General features: G+C 45.1%; 1 protein-coding gene across 1 annotated transcript; it reads left to right on the top strand.

Moving 5' to 3' along the window:
- The first annotated feature begins 975 nt into the window (after positions 1 to 975).
- Positions 976 to 6,510, top strand: arxa (aristaless related homeobox a). The gene is made up of 5 exons (XM_041961781.1): positions 976 to 1,174; positions 1,548 to 2,109; positions 3,495 to 3,540; positions 5,169 to 5,500; positions 6,249 to 6,510. The coding sequence occupies exons 1-5, from the start codon at positions 985 to 987 to the stop codon at positions 6,508 to 6,510; spliced, it is 1,392 nt and encodes a 463-aa protein (XP_041817715.1). The 5' UTR covers positions 976 to 984.
- Positions 6,511 to 10,031: the final 3,521 nt, after the last annotated feature.

Below are 10,031 nucleotides of genomic sequence, written 5' to 3'. Positions count from 1 at the left end.
AAAACCAGGCACGGTGCTTAGTATAGGCCGTTTTCTCAATAGACATTTTAAGTTGTTATAGCATGAAAAAAACACCATTAGTCTCAGTTTTATTTGTGTCCTGACAGTGTGACAGTGAGTCAGCATGCACAACATCAGGACTGAAGCAAATGGGATTCAGCCATTATTAATGTTATTATTTACAAATGTGCTTTTCCTGCTGTGACAAGTCAAAATGTCTTCAAAAAATGTCGTGTGTTGTGCTGATTATTGTGTTTGTACCGTTTGGCTCCGTTCAGCAATGAATGTTTAAAAAAAACAACAAACAAACACACACACACACACACACACACACACCTGTGCTGACGTGCAACACGTCCCATCATTGCATTATGAAATAATTTTATGATTGTTGCTGGTCCCTTCTCAGGAAATTTTACTGTTCTTAATGTTACACAAACTGGAATCGACAGGCGAGAAAAAAAACGGATTTTAAAGCGCTTTGCTTTTGCAACTTTATCTGCTGAGTTCGTTCCGCAAAGGAAAGCCGTTCCATGTCAGGTTTTGTTGCCTTTCCCTCAAATTAACTTTAATCGTAAAATATATAAAGCATGCTCCGCGCTGTCTCTCTCCCCACACACACACGTACGAGCCAATCAGGCGCGCGATAACGGCCCACACGTCTGTTGAGCGAGCGCGCGGAGCGGAGAGGCGCCGAGCGAGACCGGAGCGCAGCGCGAGGCAGTCAAACCGCTGTCTGTCATTAGCTGAGAGAGAGAGAGAGAGAGAGAGAGAGAGAGAGAGAGAGGAGTCCCCGGTTCAAACAGACACATCAGCCTGAGAGGAGAGAAGAAGAAGAAGAAGAAGAAGAAGAGGAAGAGAAGAAGAAGAGAAGAAGAGGACAGTACCGGACCCCGCGCGCGAGAGAGTGTGAGAGAGAGAGAGCGGGAGAGAGAGTGGGAGACTGACAGGCGTTACCGAAATTAGACGAACCGAAGCGTCGACATGAGCGGTCAGTTTGAGGAAGATATCCACGACCGGGGCGAGAGGAAGAGCAGTAAATCCCCGACGCTGCTCTCCTCTTACTGCATAGAGAGCATTCTGGGCCGCCGGAGTCCCTGTAAGGTCAGACTGATAGGGGCGCAAAGTTTGACGGGTCTGCCCGGCAGAGGGGAGCTCGACAAGACGGCTGACAGTAAGTTTTGATTGGGGCTGAAATTTAAAAAAGATAGTCTATGTTGGAGATTTGGGAGCGTTGTGTGGTTTAAACCTGTGACAAATAAGCTAGTTTGATGCTCAAAGTGTGCAGGCCTACTTAATGCGTCAGGAAGAGTTGTTTTTCACGCAGCCAGCAAGTCAACACAGTTTACGGGCAATAATCTCGTCGTTTGCCATTGAGTAGACGAAACAGCTGTTTTAACGTTGTAAAGTCAGAAAGAATTGTTTGCAGGCCTACAAAAGTACTAAACTTCTTCTCGATTTTTAAATGTTCATTTATTTATTTATTTGCTTTGCTTATTCGCTGCCATTTTGTCATTTTGACGTTTTTTGGCCCGCTTTCTTCTCAGGGACAGCGAAAGACCCCCTTTCCCTCAGCGCTGACATGCACCTGCCGCCCAAACTCCGCCGGCTGTACGGACCCGGGGGCAAGTACCTCCACGACCACGCCGAGACGCTGGACAGGGAGCGGCTCCTCCTGGAGCAAGCCAGCGACAGCCTCAAAATCAGCCAGGCGCCGCAGGTGAGCATCAGCCGCAGCAAGTCGTACCGGGAGAACGCGTCACTGAGCCGCGGAGAGGGCGACCAGAGCCCCGGGGAGGGCTCGGAGGACGGCAGCCTGGGGCTGGTCGAGCTCGGCCAGCTGAAGTTCGAGGAGGACGCGGGGAAGGAGGAGAGCTGCGGGGACGCGGCCGCTCTGTCCCCGAAGGACGAGGAGAGGGAGAGCTTGAACGCCGGGGATGGGGACGTGAGGGACGGGGAGGACAGCGTGTGTCTGTCGGCGGGCAGTGACTCGGAGGAAGGGATGCTGAAACGGAAGCAGAGAAGATACAGGACTACGTTCACCAGTTACCAGCTGGAGGAGCTGGAGAGGGCTTTCCAGAAGACACACTACCCCGACGTCTTCACCAGGTAAGAGCTATTTCAACTGCTGACATTTTCATTATTTTAAAGTGGAAAACTTCGCTTTAAAATTCTAAAATTATTTATTTTATTTTTATTATTATTATCAGTCCTACTATTTTAGTTTTAAATTAAAGTCGACAATAGCATGGCCTAAGAATTTTAATTTACATGCAAAGACTGTAAAATGTCCACGATTGCCCACAATAATTGTGCCTTAAAACAATGATATTTTAATAATAATTGTTAATTTTATTATTACATGTGGCTAGGTTTAAAATAAAATCCATAGAGCGAAAAAAGACACAAAACCTGCAACGTGTAATAATTCCACGGGTGAAGGTGATAATTAATTACATTTATTTTTAAATAAACACCGACCCCATTAAATTTTCCAGAAACAGCTCCAGTAATTCCACACGTCTTTAACTGGACACTGTGCGGATCACACCTCGTAAAATGCCCCAGCACCAAACCCGTGCCTGGCATAAGTGAACACAATGGGCCTGGAAGTGCCAACAATGGGGACGTTTTGTTACCTGTATCCGCTCCTGATGATGACAGCGCTGTTATTCTCAGAAGGAAGCAATTAACCGCTGCAGCTCAGGTTACCTGCTGGACATGATACTGAAGACAGTGTTTAAAAAAAAAAAAAAAAAAAAAAAAAAAAAAACTCAGGGCCTCACCTCAAGCCACGGGCAGGTGCGCACACGCACAGGCTGAACTTAGAGTATATCCTGAAGGTTTTTTCCTGCCGATGTTGAAAAATACATTATTAGGATTTGTATGCAGTGTGGCCTTAAAACAATATAAACTCACCTAAATAAAATTTCAGACCTTTTAGTTGCTCAGTTAAGTTTCTAATAATTAACGCATCCGCATTTTATACCAAATAGAGGATTTTCTGACATTACAAGACACGAGAACCGACATTGTTTTTAATTTTTCTTATCTTTGAGATCATTCATATTTTCCATTCGATTTACTTTAAAGGGACTTGCAGGTCTAAATTACACCGCTAGCCCATCTTGCAGCTGAAGGGAGCGTCAATTGCTTTGTGGCAGGCTAGTTTAGATGTCATTATTTCAGCCATTATGTTGTTACAGTGACAGGCCTGTGCTAAGGAAAATCTAACAATCACTAGGCCTATTTCTACCCATCCGTGACAGGGAAAATAGAATATGGCTATGGCGTCTTTCTGCAGCCCATGGCACGGAGGAGGGGGAAAAAAATCAAGCCTATTTTCGTCGTCTATTGTTGACAGTGAACAACAGGAGGGGACAAAACAGCAATTCTACGTTGCTTCCAAACTGTGGCCTGTAACCTTGATTCCTTTTTTCTGTCTCTCTCCCTTTTCTTTCTTCCTTTTTTTAAAAAAAAAATATTCTTTTCAGAGAAGAGCTCGCAATGCGTCTGGATCTTACCGAGGCCCGTGTTCAAGTAAGTGTCTCTCTGTCTATCTAAAAAGAGGAGGCTTGTAAATCAAACAGGAGTAGGGGGGGTGAAGCAGCACCCTCTAATGTTTTATGTGCTCTATAAAATGTCCCTGATGCGCGGTGCTGGATAATAACCGGTGATATGCGTCACTGATTGAGGATCAACGATTAGGGGCCAATTTGAGGCAGTAATTTATTACAGTAAAAATGTGTTAAATGGCCCCAGTCGCTGCGCGGGGAAGGTCTTTCCTGTTATTGAATGTTATTACACGCGAACGGGGGACGTTTTAGTGGCAATTAAGCCGACGCCGGCGATTCATAAAAAGCTCACTTAGTGCAGGAGCAAACACTGTCTGTATTCCTGGTATGAGCTGGTGTTTGAATTCCCATCAGAGGGGACAGAGAGGGGGCGAGGCCGAGATGTGTGTGTGTGTGTGTGAGAGAGAGAGAGGAAGGGAGGGGAGGGGGCGAGAGAAAGAGGGGAGGGATAATGCTATTTGATTTCCCATTATGTGATTGCAATAGACCTGCATTGATCCGATGCTTTGCACTTGGGAGCGAATGAGAGACCATTAAAGGTGTTTGCTCCCCCCTCCACCCTCCTCACCACCACCACCACCCGTCATCCCACTCTCTCCATCCCTCCCTCTCTTCCTCGCCTCGCACTGAAAGCGTGGCTTGCATGTCGAAAGCCCGGGCTCATAACCAGAGAGACAGTTCAAACACGGTGGAAGCTCCGGGAGGTTATGGCCGACGGTAAAACAACAGATGTCTCTTTGGGGGCCGTAGGTGAACAAATCACTTAACGGGCGCCATCAGGAGGTGATAAAAACTCATAAATTCCCGAGGGGCTGTGTAATGCTAAACAGCCCTCTGGGAATAATGTGTGTATGTGTGTGTTTGTGTGTGTGTGTTTGCGCGCGCAGTGCCTGTCGCTCAAGCTCGCTCGTTCAATCACTTCCCTCATGTTGACATTTTGCTCATTGTGAGAGCCCCGTGCTTCTGCAGTGCAAACTGGGCAACAGTGGATGCGTGGGAAAGTTAAATACTCTCTTGGATGGGAGTCACTTGTTCTCCATTCTCTTAAGAATTTAATTTAAAGCGCATTAATTGTTATTGGAGCCAGTTCAGCGGCAATTTTCTGGATCTTTTGTTAACACCGCTCTTAATTATCTCTCCCCACCCCGAAGCCCGTCGACGCGGACGGGGGTTTAATTAGACAGAAAGTAGATTTAAGGGACCGTGAGCGGCAGGGTTTACCTTGCATGTAATTACCGTTGACTTTCCGCCTATTGGCCACCACCTGAACTAGACAACTATTAGACTACACTGACACAACGCTCAATAGAGCCGAGCCCTGTTAATTACAATGAAACATTGCTGTGATGTAAGCAGGGCAGGGAGTTATGGTTTTAATTATTTATAGCAGGAGAGACCAAACAGTTATGTGTCTCCAGCTGAGGAAGAAAGGCCTCTTTATGCAGCAATTATATATTGATTCAGCTGTTTTTTTGTTTTTTTTTTAACAACATGCAGGCATGCTTTATATCACCCGGACCACCACTTTTTAATCTTCACCTTCCATCTTCTGCTCATGTTAATCTCTGTGTTATCACTTTTGTCTGCCCTCAGGTGTGGTTTCAGAACCGCAGGGCCAAGTGGAGGAAGCGTGAGAAGGCCGGGGTGCAGGCCCACCCGTCCGGCCTGCCGTTCCCTGGCCCCCTGGCAGCGGGACACCCTCTGAGCCACTACCTGGAGGGAGGGCCCTTCCCTCACCACCCCCACCCTGCACTCGAGTCAGCCTGGACAGCCGCCGCAGCTGCGGCCGCTGCCTTCCCGGGCCTGGCCCCACCGCCCCACAACGGCTCTGCTCCACCCCTGGCCACCCCGCTCGGCCTGGGCACGTTCCTGGGCACGGCTGCCATGTTTCGCCACCCTGCTTTCATTGGACCCACATTTGGCAGGTAAGGCACACCTGTGCAGAGACCTCCCCGTCTCTGATAGCTGTTTTGTTGCACTTACAATCTCTGAATCTGTAGGACTCCACATTCATCCCTCTACTTTACAGTAAAACACTACAATTTTGTGGTCAAGCACATGCATGGACAAAAGTACAGCCGCAACCGAGCTTATAATATACCCCCAACACATGATGCAAGTGACCGATGGTTAGTGTACAGTCATCCTCAGCCGCACTGAATTGCTGTTTATCTCACAATGTCTGATTAGAAATGTGTAATACTGTTAACCATTCACAGTGGTGTGTAATCACTCTCTCAAATGTCTTAATGAATTAGCTAAATGTGTGAACCTGCAAGACAAGCTGTTAGGAGGGCTGACACTGCACACTCCATATGCCACAATTAGCTTCTCCTTTGCTTTTGTCCTCTCCATTATACCATAATTAACTTCATACTCTCCGTGTTATCTTTTATATAAGGGAAATCAGCATGCTATATGATATTAATCTATTGAGACAACTGCAGAAACTGAAGAAACTAAGAGGAAATAAAACACATTAACAGGCAGTGGGTTTCCTCTTCTACTGCTATTCTCCAGGCAGCATTTAGAGCCATCATGCTCTCTAATGTAAGAGCAAAGTTTTAGCTTGGAAAATAAGACTTCTGTGCTATTTTACAATGAATAATTTGGACCTGAATAGCACGTTCAGCATCCATAAATGTAGATGGTTAAATTTCTGTCTTCTTTCAGGCTCTTCTCCAGTATGGGTCCTCTGACCAGTGCTTCCACCGCTGCAGCTCTCCTCCGTCAGCCTGCCCCTCCTGTAGAGAACCCCTCCCACGCGGGCCCCGTCCTCCCCGACCCGTCCTCTTCTTCCTCCTCCTCCTCTGCCTCGGCAGACCGCAGGGCCTCCAGTATCGCCGCGCTGCGCCTCAAGGCCAAGGAACACTCTGCTCAGCTCACCCAGCTTAACATCCTGCCCGCCGGAGCCACAGGGAAGGAGGTGTGCTGAACACTCAACACCAGCTCTAGGCCTCCCCTGTCCCAGGCTTACGTCCCATTCCATGACACCCCCACCCCCAAAACCCATTCATACCTCTGGAGGCTGATGTCCTGACGTCCCCTTGTTCAACCATCCCTGTTACCTCATGTTTCCCCAACAAAATAGCACGACCAAATTCAAAAGAGCACTGGCTAAAAAAAGCGTGTGTGTGTGTGTGGTAATTACCGCGACTGTAACACAGCTTTACACTCCATACACACACCTGAATGACAGTCCAGTAATATTTTCTTCACTTGAAATACAAATACAGTATGTGAAACCACAGCTTAAAAAATTACATTTTTTTTTTAAGATTTCCTCATATTTGTTTAAATGTTAAACTTAAAATTAGGCTCCATATCATTCATATATAGATTATCATATGTATATAGCTTTTTAAGTCCTCAAAATACAAAGCAGAGAAAGTACATTTACTCAAGTACAAATTGGAGGTACTTTAGTATTTCCATTTGATGCCACTTTATACTTCTACTTAACTACATTACAGACGGAAATATCCAGTACATTTAATTATCAATTAATAGTCACATTACAAGTTAGAATTCTGCATAGAAAACACGAGCTTTTAAAATTTTAAGTACTGTTATACCATAGCTTTAACAACCCAGCAGTTAAAAATTAGATTTACCTCAACCAACTATAACAGTCACATGCTGTCTGCAAATGAATGCATCAATTATAATATTTCAGTAATTTAATATACTGTAGTTTCACCCACAGGGGCCATTTTTCTGCAGTGAGTACCTGTAATACTTTAAGTACATTTTTTTTCTGCGCACTTACTAAAATAATATTTTTAGAATGTTTATTTGTCACAAAGATTTTTGTCAATTTTTATTTAAGTAAAGGATCTGTCGCAGCACACACACACACACACACACACACACACACACACACACACACACACACACACACACACACACACACACACACACAAACAGTAAGCTGAAGAACCGCAGGGGAACCCAGACTTTGAGGAAGGATTCTTGTGCTACTTCAAATGTGGACACCTCGAGTGCTCGACGTTAACACTGCTTAATCTGTATGCATCGATGTGGGCTGAGCCAGTCTGCGTCTTTAATAAAGGCGAGTTGGAGGAGGTCCCCCCCAGAACCAAAGGAAAACTGTCCATAGACCTTCCATAGCCTTCTCTGCAAGCCTGACTCCTCTCCACTGCTCGCCTGTCCGCCGGTCACACTCAGCAACACCGCTGCGCATGTATTTTTGAAAAATCTCCGCATCAAACCGGAGACATTTGAGGTCGTTTCAGCGCCAGATTTCTGTACATTTGCTCCGATTGAAGACCCCCCCCCCCCCTTTATTATTATCACAGCAGTGGCGTTTCCTGCTGAGTCTGACTCCAGGACATACGAGCAAAGCTGAGATTTGACATGTGTCTCTAATGACCTGACTGTGTGAAAGAAAACTGTACATATTGTGTAAAAAGAGGGAGGGGAAAAAAAGTACCACAAAAAAGGATGATTTTCAAAACAAGGTCGTGTATATTTCAGGAGACCGTGTTTTGATAATTTGCACTCGGTGTAGTGTTTAATGAATGTCGCCCTGTGTAAAATTTCACCTGTGTTTATGAATTATTAGGTTTTTAGATAATTATTTATGTCAAAACTTTTCCCCGAGGAACTGAGTGAAGCAAGGTTTTTTTTTCCTTTTTAAGTGATTGTACGTTTCCTGGTTTAATAATGCTAATTTGAATAAATTACACTGGTAAAATGAGTTATCTTTTATTATTTCAGATTCCTTTAGGAGACATAGGCCTAACCAGGAAAATAAACAATGTGAAATAGAATATTATAGAACTATTAATAAAAGGTGTTATGAAGAAAATGTGTTTTCTGTCTTACATTGAAGAATAATTTCGAAAAACTCGATTTAGATAACTTCTTTTTGGAAAATTAATCACAAATAATCTCAACATTATTGACCCAATATCCGAGTGGGACGTCGAATGAATGCGCACCAACTTCAGCGACAGGTTGTGTGGTGGTGTAAAAAGCCCGCTGAGGAGGATGAAAACGTTTTTTCTGAGAGGATTTTCTCGCTGCAGAGAGCATAGATGGAGGCGCGCTGCTCCACCTGAATGAGGCTGAATGCATTAGGTGTGTAATCCAGCGCGCTGCGTGCGTCGGCCCTCTTCAGCGGAGTTGACAAAATACTGACCATATATTCATGAGCTTAATCCCCAACATGTGAAACGCGCGACAAAGGCGAGGGGTTTTCAATTAGATCGCCCACTTTATCTGGGGGGCCCCGTCACAAAACTTCCTTTAAAACCCTTTAAAGGCGCTAAATTGGTCTTAACATCTGTAATGCCATGTCGATGGAAGCGAGTCCCCTTTGTCATTAATGAAGTAACAAACCACTTCATCAAACGGCTTTCACTCTCTCTCTCTCACACACACACACACCTCGTAGAGTTAATTCCCCTCTACTCCCCCCTCCATTGGATCTCACTACTAATGCAGGACCATTACAGCAATCAATGGTTATTCTCCCCCGTTTGACCCATCCATGGTGCCCGACCACATCGCGTGAAATTACCCCGCGGATTAATGTAGTCCCTCTTTCTATTGTCTGCATCTGTGGAAAAAAGAGATCACTTCTTATTCCTTCAGCGGTCTCGTTTTACAGGTCCTGTAGGTCTTCCACCTGTTAATCACCCAATTTAGTCCAAACAAGCAGGAATTAGATCCGATAAGGGACTGATGGAGATATTTCTGTGCATTAATCCATCCCAACACGCGCACACGCACGCACGCACGCACGCACACAAAGTCACCCAGCTGCTCCTTGGAGCATAATGCAAAAAAAAGCAGAGAGGGGGAAAAAAAGAGATAAAAACCAATTTTCTCCTGTGTGACCAAACCATCATCCACAATGTGTGAGCTCTATGTTTTTAAAATTCCTGCTCTTTTGCTCAAGCCCAGCGGAGCGTGTGTGTTATTTTCCTGTATGGCCCTATAGGGTTTTGATGAGATTGTCCGGGGACTTTTAATCTTATTGTGAATATAACTAATGAATGGCAAACCAATTTGTCCCTAATATCTGGGGAATGCCGGGAGGCGGGTGACCTGCTGGGAGCGAGGCTTAAACTTTCTTTTGCAGCGCAAAAAGGCGAGAAAATTGAAATGCTGTCGCGGGGATTTATAAAGTCACACTTGTTGGATGTGTGCGCTCTCATTCAAGACAGGCCTGGATTTGGGATTAGGCCCATGAGGTTTTCTTGTTGCATGGATGATCATGATAATGAATGTTGATATTTTAAAAAAAGAAGGTGAATACAGTCCAATCATGTGGTGTTTTCTTGCGAATTGGCTGCAAAAAAAAAAAAAGACGAAAAAAAATCTACATGATTTGGCGGATTGTGTCAATGTACTGGGCCCTTAATGCTCCTGCATTCTCACAGGTTAAATCCAGGTGTCCTGAAAATGTCCTCCCACTGACTTGTCTGC

This window comes from Chelmon rostratus, chromosome 20 (assembly GCF_017976325.1).
Source record: "Chelmon rostratus isolate fCheRos1 chromosome 20, fCheRos1.pri, whole genome shotgun sequence".
Classification (NCBI taxonomy): domain Eukaryota; kingdom Metazoa; phylum Chordata; class Actinopteri; order Chaetodontiformes; family Chaetodontidae; genus Chelmon; species Chelmon rostratus.
This window is presented reverse-complemented; position numbering and strand designations above follow the sequence as displayed.